The sequence below is a fragment of the Bos grunniens genome, chromosome 26, assembly GCF_055505025.1.
Source record: "Bos grunniens cultivar Pamir isolate PY7600 chromosome 26, Bosgru_T2T1.0, whole genome shotgun sequence".
Lineage (NCBI taxonomy): Eukaryota > Metazoa > Chordata > Mammalia > Artiodactyla > Bovidae > Bos > Bos grunniens.
The window spans coordinates 6,717,711-6,733,150 of NC_141190.1; the positions used below are offsets into that span (position 1 = coordinate 6,717,711).

At 42.1% G+C, this 15,440-nt stretch overlaps 1 protein-coding gene across 1 annotated transcript; it reads right to left on the reverse strand.

Annotated features, from left to right (window-relative positions):
- Positions 1-3,494: 3,494 nt before the first annotated feature.
- LOC147343965 (cytochrome c) lies at positions 3,495-4,424 on the reverse strand. Its single transcript, XM_086378103.1, has one exon. It carries the CDS (start codon positions 4,338-4,340, stop codon positions 4,023-4,025), a length of 318 nt encoding a protein of 105 aa, XP_086234229.1. The 5' UTR covers positions 4,341-4,424; the 3' UTR covers positions 3,495-4,022.
- Between the last annotated feature and the right edge of the window lie 11,016 nt (positions 4,425-15,440).

A 15,440-nucleotide genomic window follows, 5' to 3' on the forward strand; every position in this document is an offset into this window, starting at 1 on the left:
AGTCCCTTGGACTGCAAGGAGATCCAACCAGTCCATTCTGAAGGAGATCAGCCCTGGGATTTCTTTGGAAGGAATGATGCTAAAGCTGAAACTCCAGTCCTTCAGCCACCTCATGTGAAGAGTTGACTCATTGGAAAAGACTCTGATACTGGGAGGGATTGGGGGCAGGAGGAGAAGGGTATGACAGAGGATGAGATGGCTGGATGGCATCACCGACTTGATGGACATGAGTTTGAGTGAACTCTGGGAGTTGGTGATGGACAGGGAGGCCTGGCATGGTGCGATTCATGGGGTTGCAAAGAGTTGGACACGACTAAGTGACTGAACTGAACTGAACCATTTTTAAGTGTGTAATTCAATGGTATGAAAAGATGCTCAACATCTCTAATCATTAGAGAAATGCATATCAATGAGATATCACCCCACACCTGTTAGAATGACTATTATCAAAAAGTTAAAAGATTGCAATCTTGGTGAAGATGTGGAAAAAGGGAACCCTGGTATGTTATTGGTGAGAATGTAAATTTGTACAAAATTTGCCACTATAGAAAACAGTATGGGGTTTCCTCAAAAAAAAATTAGAAATAAAGCTACCATATGATCCAACAATTCCACTTCTGAGTATTTATCCAAAGAAAATCAAAACATTAACTTGAAAAAATTCTGCACCTCAATGTACATTGCAGCATCATTCACAGTAGCCAAGATACAGAAACAACTGAAGTATCTGCTTATTGATAAATGGATAAAGAAAATGCAATACACAGAGAAAGAGAGATTGGAATATTATTCCATCTTTTTTTTTTTTTTTAAAAGGACCTATTCCCATTTAGGAACCAGTACATTTTTTAACAAAAGGACATATTGCCATTTAGGAACTAGTATAACTTATGACAACAGTTCCACGGGAAAGCTTTGAGGCCTCCACGGAGGACATATGAGTTGCAGGAATCATTACACATCAGGAAGTCTGAAGCTATGCCTCCCAACCTGGTATTTTTTGTTCATTCTACCCTCTCGTCCTGCTCACTGCTTAGCAGACCTTGTTTCTAGGAGGAAATCTTTGTCAGTCCCACCTGATTCTCCTGGGAAGTCCTTTGGGACCTTATGAGGCCCAAAGAGAGGTCATTTTTACCATATGCAGTATAGCTCAGTAACCCAGCTGACCTTCCACTTTTATCAGTTTTCCAGGCTAGAAAGTTAACCCAAGGTCAAATTCCATAGAAGAAAGGAGAAATTTGTTAGCCCTTTACTTAACATTGAATCATTTCAAAAACTTGTGTATTCTCAGACTGCTTCACAAGAAAGAGCAAATCAAACTTAAATGGCATGATATAAACATGTCTCTTGTTCTTAGTCATTCAGTCATGTCCAACTCTGTGACCCCATGGACAGTAGCCCACTAGGCTCTTCTTTCCATGGAGATTCTCCAGGCAAGGATACTGGAGTGGGTTTCTATGCCCTCTTCCAGGGGATCTTCCCAACCCAGGTATCAAACCCAGGTTTTCTGCATTGCAGGCAGATTCTTTACTGTCTGAACCATGTTTCGGGAAGCCTGAAACATGTCTCTAGATGTTACTGTTTCAGCTGATTACCAGGATGATGAAAAGGACAGGCACAGCTGGGCACTGAGTAGACGTGACATAGTCTTGCTGAGCGTTTAAATGAGCTCAACAGAAGAGCTTCATTGCACTGAACTGACTTGAACAACAGACTGGAAATGGAACCCACTAGGGTAAATTTCCAGAGAAGGCAATGGCACCCCACTCCAGTACTCTTGCCTGGAAAATCCCTTGGATGGAGGAGACCGGCAGGCTGCAGTCCATGGGGTCGCTGAGGGTCGGACACGACTGAGCGACTTCACTTTCACTTTTCACTTTCATGCATTGGAGAAGGAAATGGCAACCCACTCCAGTGTTCTTGCCTGGAGAATCCCAGGGACAGGGGAGCCTGGTGGGCTGCTGTCTATGGGGTTGCACAGAGTCGGAGATGACTGAAGTGACTTAGCAGCAGCAGCAGGGTAAATTTCTAAAGTAACTAGTATGGCAATGGACTTTCCAGAAAGTGGTATATTTATGAGAAGTTCAAATGCATAGAGAAACCTGTGGATTAATTTTGTTCCCAGTTCCACACAAAGACATACTCACCAGGTAACCCAAGCAATTGTGTTGATAGTTCAAATAGATAAAACATCGTTCTTACCACATGTGTGTATCAAGGCTATTTTTACTTAGTTGTATAGCCTCAAATATATTTTTTGAAAATGAATTCTATTTCCACCTTTGTAGAAGGCCAGTAGTGCTTTTCTGCATCCCCCACATAGCCCTGAGACAACATGAATACCATTGCAACATAGGGGAGCAGAGTGCAGGCAAGGGCTGCTGAGAGTTCTTTGTGCCTGGGGTTTGATGGGCAGACACTTGTCCTGCTCGCTGCCTCAGCAAGCTTCATCCCTAGGAGGAAATCTCTGTTAGTCCCACCTGATCCTCTTGGGAAGTCCTTTGGGACCTTATACCTCAGGGAAAGAAGTCTGGTAAGTGGGAGGCTAGGAGACCATGCTCCAGCTGGCATTCCTGTGTTTTCCTGCCAATGATAAGCTTTTATGGCCAGAAGGCATTCTTGAAGGTTTTGTACTTCATCGAAACATCTCTTGTAATTTGGTTATTTCAATATCCATATAGACAGTTCTCTCAAGAACATGATTCTTAATTTCTTGACACTTCATATTGCCAAGATTTTGCTCTCCTAACTAGCACACATGACCCCAGGTAATTTCCAGATTTGTTAGTACCATTCATGCCCCTCTCAACTGGTAGAGTTTTAATCATTCCACTTTCTGAAACTTTTCAGCTCACTGCATCCTGGAACCAGGTTCAATGCTTTTAGACTTCCTGAGATTTTGTAATCCTTGATCCTACCATCTTTCACATCCCCCCAGTGCCTTCATAGCCACATTTCCTTCATACGCAGCTTAGATAGTAAAGTTAATCATTATAATCACTCTTTTGCAATTTTTAATTCCTTTTATTAATTCCTCACCACCTACCTCTTCTAAACGTCTGAGAAAAAAAAATCTCAATCATGTTTAACTTCTGCTTTCCATCTTCCTCTTACTGCACATGGAGAGCTGACTGTGGCTATAGAAATACAACCATGATGACCTTCTCACTGTAAATTCATGATTTCAGACATCAAGTAAGCCCAAAGTGTCACCTTCAGCCATGAAATTAAAAGATGCTTACTCCTTGGAAGAAAAGTTATGACCAACCTTGATAGCATATTGAAAAGCAGAGACATTACTTTGCCAACAAAGGTTCGTCTAGTCAAGCCTATGGTTTTTCCTGTGGTCATGTATGGATGTGAGAGTTGGACTGTGAAGAAGGCTGAGCATCGAAGAATTGATGCTTTTTTTTTTTTTTTTTTGAGGTGCTAAATACGCTTTATTTGATGCTATACATAAACCACACTAAAATGCCTTTCATTAAAAGGCTAAATTTTAGATAGAGAATTTTAATTAAATTGGCATAGTTTATAAAACCAAAAAGATAAAGTGGACTTTGTCAGTGTATTTTCAATCCTTGCCTTAACAGGCTAATGAACACAACTTGAAACACATGTGACTCCTCCTCTGTTTATGAGACAGTGAAGGCACCTTTTCAGTATTTAAATATATTAATATAACCAGTTATAGAAATCTAAATATAAAACCAATCTCTTATAGGTTTTGAGAAGCAATGCACCATCTCCCTAAAAAGTTTAATATTCCTTATTCAAGTTCAATCATCTCTTTAGAATGGGAAAAATGATAGTACTTGTTGAACCGGAATTACTATCAAAATTAAAAAAGCTGACCATATTCATTTAACCACAAACCAATCTTATTTAAATCAGGACTGTCCAAAAGAATTATTCCATCAGCCGTTCATGATCTGAATTCTAGTATATGAGTCAATTTAAATATGGTACACATAAAAAGTCATGAGACACTTCTGATTCATAATAAATAAGGCAGTGGCCAACTATTACTCATTGGTAGCTTTTTTGAGATAAGCTATCAAGTCTTCCCTCTCTCCCTTCTTCTTAATGCCAGCAAAGATCATCTTTGTTCCAGGGATGTACTTCTTGGGATTCTCCAAGTACTCCATCAGCGTCTCCTCTCCCCAGGTGATACCTTTGTTCTTATTGGCATCTGTGTAAGAGAATCCAGGAGCCTGACCTGTCTTTCGTCCAAACAGACCATGGAGGTTTGGCCCAGTCTTGTGCTTGCCTCCCTTTTCCACAGTATGGCACTGGGCACACTTCTGAACAAAAATCTTCTTGCCCTTCTCAACATCACCCATTTTTAAATCGTTCTTTCTCTGTGCGCGACCGAGAAGTTCCCGCTCACAAGCCGAATGTCCCGCTTTCTAACGAATTGATGCTTTTGAACTGTGGTGTTGGAGAAGACTCTTGAGAGTCCGTTGGACTGCAAGGAGATCCAACCAGTCCATTCTGAAGGAGATCAGCCCTGGGATTTCTTTGGAAGGAATGATGCTAAAGCTGAAACTCCACTTGGCCACCTCATGCAAAGAGTTGACTCATTGGAAAAGACTCTGATGCTGGGAGGGATTGGGGGCAGGAGGAGAAGGGGAGGACAGAGGATAAGATGGCTGGATGGCATCACTGACTTGATGGACGTGAGTCTGGGTGAATTCTGGGAGTTGGTGATGGACAGGGAGGCCTGGCGTGCTGTGATTCATGGGGTCGCACAGAGTCAGACACGACTGAGCGACTGATCTGATCTGATCTGATCTGACTCTCTCATATTCCCAATAAGACCTTTATGCCATAGTCTCTTTTCTTAGGGCTCCCTCTCTTTCTTTCCTAACTTTGGTCTTATCAAAGGATCTTGCTTATTTCAACAGAAAATTGGAAACAAAAAAAATAGATTTCCCACAATCAAATCTCCCAGGAAATTTTCACTGATGACTATAAATCCTGGCCTCCTTCCATTACTATTGATGAACTGTCTATGCCTCTTTCTAAGACCAAACCAGTTACTTATGGGCTGGATCTCGTCTCCTCTCAGGGACTCAGGGATATCTCTCTTTGACTAAATTTGCTTTATCGGTTTTCTTCTTCTTCTTTTTTTTTTGTTTATTTTTCTCAGCAGGATGTAAATATGGTATAAAATATCTCATTTGAAGAAATATTTGCCCTCAACCCAGCACTCCTCTAAATATTCTTCATTTCTCCAATCACTGCCCTTCAAACAAAAAAACTGTCTTCATGATACTTTTACACGCACAATGGCACAAGTGGTACTTTTATCCAGTACCAATTCCCCTTCTTGAAATCACAAGAATAAACAATCCCCATGCAGATTAGTTGGGAATAAGTGATCTAGTTCCAGAAATGCAAGTGTCAGCAAAAATGATGCAATTCATCCAATCCATGGCCTTGTCCATAATGTCTCATCAATTTCTTTTCCAAAATGAGTATGTGGACAATTTGTAAGTTTGTGGACAATATTTATAAATTGGAATCATTAGACAGATTTTCCCTGGAAGAAGAATCAGAAGAGAAGAGGATGTGAATAAAAGCTTTCGGAATTCATAGACCTGAAGAGCTGCTCTCTAATGGTGAACTATAAGAGAGAGTTATTCTCTCTAGGGAGTGCTAGTGCAGGATGCAGTTTAACTACAGCATCTTGACTCCCCCAGATTCTGTCCCCATTGATTCTTGTTCCCTTCCCCCTCACTTTTCTGGTTGACTGATTTCACAGGAAAAGAATGTCTTATTTCTGATGATGCTTCTTTTGTACAAGAATGCCTGGCTTCTTGTCTAGCAATCACTTGTTAATAGAAGCTTGGCTCAGTATTTTAATTTCAAAGACCTCTTATTATAAACTATTGTTCACTCCTGAGCATCTGAAGGGTACCGGCAGTGTGGAGACACTTTGCTCATGTTGGAGTCTTCCGAGGATCACTGGTAGGCAATTCCTAATACTGTACCCACATACAGATCAGGAAATTGAGGCCCTGCTTAAGTGCAATAAATTGAAAGATATTGCACTGCCAATAGTTCCCAGCTCAAGTTCTATTCTGGCTGACCCCAAAGAGTCCTGGCCATAGGCTTTATCACAACACTGACTGTTTCTCTGTCTAGAGAATGATTTTTATTTTCTAAATCTGTTGTGAAAATAATTCTATGATCAAGATGCAAAATGAGAAAATAAAAATCACTTGCTTAAGTGTCTTCTGTCTTAAAAATCTAAACATGCAGAATAAGTAATATTTTAAGAACAATTAAGAAACCAGGGCACCCGAAGATTTCAGAGTATTTCGGGGTTTTGATTACTAGGCTAATGTGGAGATGAGTGAATCTAGGAGATAAATCACTACATATTCTGAAGAGAGATGTCCAGTGAAAATAAGGACGATAACCTCAGTGTCATGGGAAATCAGCTTAAAGAGTGCACCCAGGCTTTCTGGAGGAGGTATAGAAAGAGGACTTCTTGCCAGTAACTCTTAGTTTCAACCCAAGGAAGCATCAGATTGAGGTAAAGATGAGGAGGAGTAGGAGAAATAGGAGGACAGGTGACAGTCAAGAGATGGTTTAAGAGGGCCAGAGACCCTCCCATCAAAATACCACCTCAAATGCAGAGGTCAAGGATGAAATTCTGCCTGCCAGATGCTCCACTGGGGTCTCAAATGCATGGAGTTGGAGTGAAAGTGCTATTTCTGTTAGTTCTGTCTCAGTTCAATGACCTTTTGTCTGGACTTGTGTGCTGTGCTGTGCTTAGTCACTCAGTCATGCCCGACTCTTCGGGAACCCATGGATTAATGAGATTTAATTCAGCCTTTCGAGCTCTCAATCAATTACCACAATAACCACCGCCTTTAGTTCTAGGTACAGGAACTGTCCTTACGAGTTCCTTCCATTTTTACTTGTGGTCTTGAAGTCACTTTCTGCAGATGCCCAGCTTTTCTTTTTATGGCTCATCAGGTCATTTGTTTCACAGCTTTTCATCTCTTATATTAAGTCAAGGTCTGTGTTGATAGGTAAATACCCCAAAGAGCTCTCTTTCTTTCTCTTGACAAGCTTTAGTAACTTCATTTCTTCTTTCCACAAGATGCTGACCTGCCTTTTTGACTGAGGCTTCCTTAGGCTGGATACCTTTATAATGACCTGTCTGGTGGGCTCTTTCCTTGAGCAATGTTTGTTTATAATTTATTTCTCTCTCAATTATCAGCTTTACATGGCCACTGGGCACTGCAGCATCTTTCAGTTTCCTCCAGGATCCTTCTGCCTCGTCAGCAACATGATCTCCAGCCACTGGTTCCCGTTATCGCTTGTGTCCTCTTCTGCCAGTTCTTTGGTCTTAAGCCAATATTCCTGCACAGATACCACCTGACTCTTCACATAGCCATGGGAATCACTTCAGGAGATCGTGAATCTTTTTCAGTTGCCCATCATTGATTGGCTCAGACAGTAAAGAGTTGGCCTTCAATGCAGGAGACCAGGGTTCAATCCCTGGGTCAGGAAGATTCCCTGGAGAAGGGAATGGCTACCCACTCCAGTATTCTTGCCTGGAGAATTCCATGGACAGAGAGAGGAGCCTGGCGGGCTACAGTCCATGGGGTCACAAAAAGTCAGATATGACTGAGCGACTAACACTTTCATAGTACTTTTAAGTGTGTTTTAACTTCCTCCATTTGAATTTTGATGAATTCTGCTTGTTCTTCCAATGTCTGGATCATAATTGCATTATTATACAGTTATTTTTCATCTGAACATTGAAGATTTTCTGTCCCCAATGTCTTGATATAGTGTATATGATGTTCCTATTCACAGATCTGGATATATCCAGAACATCTGGCAAATCTGGGTTTTCACCAATTCTATTACAGAATGAAACATGTTGAGAACACTCCATTTTGCTATATCCAGCACTGAATTATTAGACGTGTTTCCTGTCTCCCTATAAAGAACGTCTTTGTCTGAAAATTGTGCTTAAAACCAAACTAAACCTGAACACTTGAATAACATCACACTCTATCATCTCCCACTGATATCCAGGGAGGGCAAGACTTGGTCTCATATCAGTAGGTACTTTTACCATAAAATGGTTCAGTATCTCCTGGGTTTCCAAACAGTACAAATCTTGGTAGGATGAAATTAATCCATAGTGGTCCAGCTTGATATAGACCCATGGTTGCTTGCTGCAACCATGGCTATTTGGGTTACAGAACATCACTGAAATTACTGAGTTGAGCTGCTCACAGAACCTAACTTGCACTAGAGAACCCAGGCTGACCATGCCTAGAATGGGCTGGATGGGCAGGGCCAAAGTAATAAAGAATTCACACATCTTCAACTCCACTCTTGGCTCTTTTTCCATGCTTCAGTTTTTCCTTCTAGGGTCCCAAATGCCCACCCAATCCTCAGTGTATGCTGTTTCCTCTGCCTGGAAAGTCTTTTCCCTCATCACCCATATGGGAAGCTCAACACAGTCCTGTAACCACTGTCCTTTCTCACCCATGTGTCCCCAGCACCCAAGGTAGACTTTGGCTATGATTAGGTGCTCAGGGTTCCATGCATGTGTGTGGAAGAAATACATGAATGAACATCTGAGTAAAGAAAAGAGGAGAAAAGCCATTATTTGTCACCCATGAAGGGTCTTACAAAATAATCTGCTGATTAAGCAGAGGATTTCCTTAAGAATTTAAAGCTTATGGCAATGGAGATTAGTGGAATAATATAATTTAAAATGTTGAATAAATGTTTAACATCATATGGTCAAGTAATGCTTATCAAAATTTATTATTTTGGATTATAAAAAGATTTTAACTTTTTTTAGAAAAATCAAGTACCATAATGGAGACCATTTCCTATAATTAGAAACAATAACAAAAATTTAAATGTAAACTAGGAAAAATTCATTAGACACTAAATATGCTGGTATCATGATTTAGACTTTTCAGCTCCTAAAAATGTGAAATAAATTTCTGTTGATGACTGTCCACCCGGTCTGTGGTATTTTTCGCAGCCTGAATGGACTAAGAAATTGTATATAATCAAACAATACCTTTCAGATTTCATAAAATCTAAAGACTTGATACAAAAGTTCAAGTGCTGAAAACAGAGCAGGTATTTCTGTCTCTCTTTCATATACAGAGAAGGCACAAATTGAAAATAATAAAGAATACATAAGATACAGAAGGAAACACATCTTCAAAGCTGACATTTCCAGCATGTGTGTAAGGAACTATGGAGAAGAGCAGTTGGTAACAACCCTGTTCTGACTCTAGGTCACCTTCCCGTTACCACCTGTCATCCTCTAACCCTGCCACCACTTGTGAGCAGCACAGTCTATCTTATCCTGGTGGCCTGTTCATCATGAATGCAAGAAACAGAAAATTCACATCTAGGTCGGCCAGAGGGCCTGTAGCCTAGGTTTCAGCATGGAGATTGTGTAGGGCTAAGAAGGTCAGTCTAGCATGGCCACCAAGATAAATTTTCTCTATAGGATGAATGGGGACCACAATGATCCCCTCAGCAGGCAAATTTACAGGCAATGAAGGGTGAGAAACCAGTGAAGGATGAGAAGCCCAGTGTAAACACACCAGAAATTGTTCCACAAAGTCTTTTCTTCCTCAACACCTTCCCATGGTAATCCAGGGAGTCCTCAGATTTGTTACACAGGGAATAATGACTCAGATATAGATCTTAGGGAAAGAAGAGTCCTTCCTATCTAGAATTCTAAGACTGAAAGAAAGTGAAAGTTTTAGTTGCGCAGTCGTGTCCAACTCTTTGCAACTCCATGGACTGTAGTCTTCCAGACTCCTCTATCCATGGATTCTCCAGGCAAGAATTTGAGTGCAATGCCATGCTCTTCGCTAGGGGATCTTCCCAACCCAGGGATCAAACCGGGGTCTCCCACATTACAGGCAGATTCTTTACCATCTGAGCCATCAGGGAAGCCCAAGACTAGCCCACAGATAACCCAACAGACATGGATGATGAGGTTGACAAAGTGAACTGTGAAATAAAAATAGGTCATGGCTCACCACGACCCCGTGATCATGTTGCAAGACTGGCATACACAAGACCAAGAGCTGACAATTATTGAAAAGATTAAATAAAAGTGGAGACTAATATTGGGACGCCTGTTGTATGCTGCCCTCTGCTGGTCATTTTCGGAGCAAGCTTTCATCAATTTCCCTCAACAGAGAAGACTGAGTGAGGGAACTGGGTGTCAGGGAAGCAAGGCATATCTAGGCAGTGTCTGAGAAAGGAGCGAACTCAATTCCGTGTTCTTCCAACACCTTGATTTTTCCATCAGCTCTGCTGACCTTCTGACCTCTTCTTGAAGCTGAAGTGTAGTGATATAGGAGTTTGATATCTGTTAGCCACACTTCTAATGGGTTGGCTTCCTAATAAGACAGGAAGCCTCCTTACTGCCAGACCTACTTGTGCACAGGGCATGTAGCATAGCTTGGCTTCTTAGTAATCCCCACAGCTCTCTGACCCTGTCTCAGACCCTAGAGTTACTGGTTAAGTTTTTCCCCATCTCTCACCAGTAATCTATATAGGAAAGGTGACCCAGAAAGCCTGTGACCTGCCCTGAGATGAGTTGGTGCCAGACGTGAGTCTCTCTACTTTCAAGGCAGAAGCAACCAAATCATAGCAGATGATGGAAATGAAGATGATAGTAACTAGTTCAAAACCTGAATGCCTCGGGCATGGGATTAGGAAGGAGCCGGAATAACCCCTCTCCGGTAGATGCTTTCAACCGGAATATGTGCTCAAGGGCTGCTCTCTAATAATGACTCTTGGGAAGAAACACAGCAGATGGAGTGTGGTGATCGAGTTTTGTGCTAGGCCCCCAAATGGCTTCCCCACATCCCTGCCCTCACCAAAATTCTTCATTTCCTCACTGGATGGTCTGATAGGTAAAGAGTGTTTTAGCCCTCATGCTGCTTCCTGCTATCTGAGAATGGCCAGGTGTTGATCCCATCCCATTTTGCTTGAGGATTGGCTCAGAGTTTCATCCTTGGAGAAGTTAGTATGAACTACTGTCCGTTTCTGGGCATGCGCCAGGTACCAGGAACCAGGGAAGCTACTGGTTCCTATTGGATTCTTCCCAGAACCACTGGCAGGCTGCTTTAAATGTGGCACCCATGTAGAAATGGAGAACCGGAGCCTCAGCAGCCAGTTAGACAACTTACAGGTTCTTGATCTCCATTGCATATCCTATTAACACTGACACCGAAGACCTGAGACACAACTCCCTTGCAGACTGACACAGGCTTTGCTCAGAATGGTTGTGGTTCTGGACCAGGATCCAGAGGAACAAAGTCTAGCTTATTGCTCTGAATGATGGAGACTGCCTTGACTAAGACTACAGACTCTTTGCCTGAATACTTGAGGAGTTATCCTTGTACCCTTCACTGACATTCTCCACTTGCCAAGCCTGAGGACACACCTGATCTTGTGTCAAACTAGTGGGCTCTAAAGATGCCACCCAGAGCACCGACACCTAAGAATAAAGGTGACATTGTGAAGAAGGAATGACATTGGGATACAGTCATCGTTTAGATGAGTACTTTGAGGACTATCACAGCCCAGATCTCCTAATGATGTGGAGGAAATGTGATGAATTATAGACAGAACCCCGCCCCAACTTCACTGAGCATCTACATTAGTCCAATCCATTCCAGAGACTCACAAAATCAAAGGGCGGTAGATACAGATGCTTGGAGAAGGAAATGGCAACCCACTCCAGTATTCTTGCCTGGAGAATCCCAGGGATGGGGGAGCCTGGTGGGCCACCATCTATGGGGTCGCACAGAGTCGGACACGACTGAAGCGACTTAGCAGCAGCAGCAGCAGCAGATATGGATACATGCAGTCCCCTTGCTCTCTCACTTCTCCTCTCAATCCATACAGTAGCCGGTCTTTAATTCAGGTAAAATTTATTGAAATCATAAAGTAGTTTTCATCTTTCTCCTATAGTTTATCTGCTAGATAAAAGTTTACCTAGCTTGTCTGCTAGACAAAACATCAACAGAGAAAAGCATTTTTCATTTCAAATGTCTCTGTGGGCTAAACTGTTCATAGAGAATATCGTGTTGTTTAAAAAATAGTAGGCTGATTCATCAAAAAAATGTCTACTTATACTTTCGAGAGAGCATAATATAATGGGTAATTTATATAATCTCAATTTTCTAAATCCATCTTGAAATTTATTACTATCAAGAGGCAAGCCAAGAGAAAGTAAAACCACATGCATAAAAGAGATTTTTACCCTAAAAATAAATATAGAGAGAATTCAAAGTTATTTTGAAGATAAAATAAGAAGGCTGGTAACTGAAGATCATTGTGGTATTTCAGGATTTTGGGTACTAATGCACAGAGGCTGAATGAAGCCAAGTGATAACACACATCCATTTTCTGGATGGGACTGTTTATGGAAAAAAGGGGGGTCACGGTGGATGAAAAAGAGGAAAACTACGGTTTGGAAAGAAGACATGAGTGTATGCAGCCTTCCTAGAGGAGATGGAGGGAAAGGACATCTTTCCAGGAACTCCCCAGTGAGACTCACATCTTATTCAGAGAAGAACAACAAAATTTTAGGTGACAAAGAAGGAGGAGGAGAAACAGTGAGAGAAACGTAGTCAAGAAGAGGAGCTTAACAGCTGGCCCGGGGACTCTCACTTCAGAGACAGCACCATCTTGTGTGCGGAGATCAGAGAAGCAAGTATCTTTTCCAAACGTCCCACTGAGATGATTACATACACGAGAATCCACTTCCAAAAGCTGAAGTTGAACTGCACTTTCTCTTATTCTCTGTTTTAGGCCTGTGACCTCCTGTCTGATGAGGAGGAGGTTTTGTTCAGCCTTCCGAGCTTTTAACCAGTCATCAAGAGCTTTCCTTTTCAGGGTTAGAATCTGCCACTGATAAGAAAAAATCGTTCTTTCCAACTGTAATTCAAGATCTTGGAATCGTCTTCGGCAGGTCTCTAGCTCTTCAGTTGCAAGACTTACCAGGCCATCGGCTTCAGAACTTTGCACCTTATGCTGTAAGTCAAGATCTGTCTTGACAGCTAATATTCCCAGATGCTCTGTTTCCTTTTGGTGATGTGCTTCAGTCATATTATTTCCTTTAACACCAGGATAATAATCTGGCCTTTCAATGGAGGCTTTTTTTGCCTGGCTACCTTTATGATGAGCTTTCTTCTCTTTTTTGACAATATTGTTGTAGAACTGCTTTTTCTCTCTACTATGAAAGTTTAAATGTTCCCTTGACATTGCAGCATCCTTCCATTTCTTCCTAGATCCTTTGCATGGTCATCAACTTGGTCTCCATTCCCTTGTTCCTCTAATTCCAAGTTCTCCCCAGTGTCTTTCCCTCTCAGGGAAGCTGCCATTTCTTTAATCTTAAGCCAATCTTCCTGCAGAAACACCTGACTTTTCACACAGGCCGTAAAATTCACTATGGAGAGCTTGAGTCTTTGTTCAGTTGCTGGTAGAAGATTTAAAGATGTTCTAGCTTCTTGCACCTGTGTTTCAACAGCTTTCTGTTCCTGGTAAAGGGCCTGGATATCTCTTGCTGTGTCAGACATAGGCTGTTCTTGGTCTGAACGTCGAGGTTTTGCTTTTGTCCCATGTCTTATCATAATACAAATGATGTTCCTTCTTGCAGGTTTGGATACATTCAAGTCACAAGCTAGTCCTGAGTTGTTATCTTCTTCCAAGTCAGCATGATTCTGGCTAAAAGTATTACTTTTTCCTATGGCTAGTGCTAAACTGCTACTGGCAGGTTCCTTGTCTTCCTGTACAGAAAACCTTTCCTTGCATGACCACACAGTTCTGTCTAAAAGCAAGAGAACTATAAACACTTGAGCTACCACAGCATAATCAATCATCTCCCACTGATATCCAGGGACAGTGAGACTTGCTCTCATATCATCACAGGCTCCTGTTATTAAATACTCCAGCATCTCCTGTGTGTGACAATCGTGCACATCTCCAGCAGAATGAAGTTCCTTCATAGTGGCCCAGTGAGACACAGAAGCATGTGGGGCCACCACGGCCGACTGGACTATGCCGCACCATGGGGATGAGTGCTCTGTGTTCTATGTGGAACCAGACCAGTCCCAGGCAACTGGGGCGGACCATGCCCACCGGAAGTGGGGTGGGGAGGCCCAAAGCAGTAGAGAACTCACATGCCTTTACCCTGACATTGAACTTTCTTTCTTTCTTAAACTTCTTGCTGCTGCTGCTGCTGCTGCTGCTGCTCCTGCTAAGTCGCTTCAGTCGTGTCCGACTCTGTGCGACCCCATAGACCGCAGCCCACCAGGCTCCCCCGTCCCTGGGATTCTCCAGGCAAGAACACTGGAGTGGGTTGCCATTTCCTTCTCCAGTGCATGAAAGTGAAGTTGCTCAGTCGTGTCTGACTCTTTGCGACCCCATGGACTGCAGCCCACCAGGCTCCTCCGTCCATGGGGTTTTCCAGGCAAGAATACTGGAGTGGGGTGCCATTGCCTTCTCCGAAACTTCTTACATGGCCCCAATCCATTATGTACACTATTCTCTAGTACAGAAAACCCCTCCTTCCATATAAAATGGGGCATACCCCTGTTTTATAAACTTAAAACTTTATAAGTTTTATAAAGTGGTTACTCTTTCTCACTTGAGTGGCCCCAGCACACAAGACAGGGCTTGGCCATGACACTCAGTGTTCAACATGTGAAAGATCAATGAATGAGCATTTGAATAAAGGAAGGAAGAACAAAGCCATCCTTTGCCTTCTTGAAAAGTAACAACACTCTGCTGACCAGCAGCAGACAGTCCATTAGGATACTTTGTTTCCTGTGGGTATAGATTAGCAGAGCACTGCAACTGAAAAGGTTGAACAAATTTTTAACATTAGGCCACCATGGTACAGGCATCAGAGTTCACTGTTTTGGACTACAAGGAAATCCTCAAAGTTCTTTGAAAGATAAAATACTGCAGTAGAGATCATTTCTCCAAGCTTATTTTTTTAATTAGAAAGTAGTAACCCAATTTAAAGTAAGACCAACAACTTCCTGGAAAAATCCAGAGGTGTGCTAAATCATCTTTGCATACAAAAAGCCACCAAATAAAACACTGTAAAGTTTTTTAGAAAATACTAACAATTCATAAGATGAGCCTATATTCATGCTTTATTCATGAAAACAGAGAACCCCATGTACAGATGTGGAAACTGAAGCTCAGTGAGAAGAGCAGCATTGCTGCCTAAACCCTCTCCTTGACCTCCTGTGATTCTCAGGACCGGTTAGCACAGGATGACCCCGCTAGCCTGGGAGGCAGGCGCTTCCTCTCTGCCAACTCCAGCCCCTGGTCCCCACACTTCAAATAAGATGTTATGGTCATTTTCCCCTTTTCAGAGCGACGGTTTCTGTTGTTTT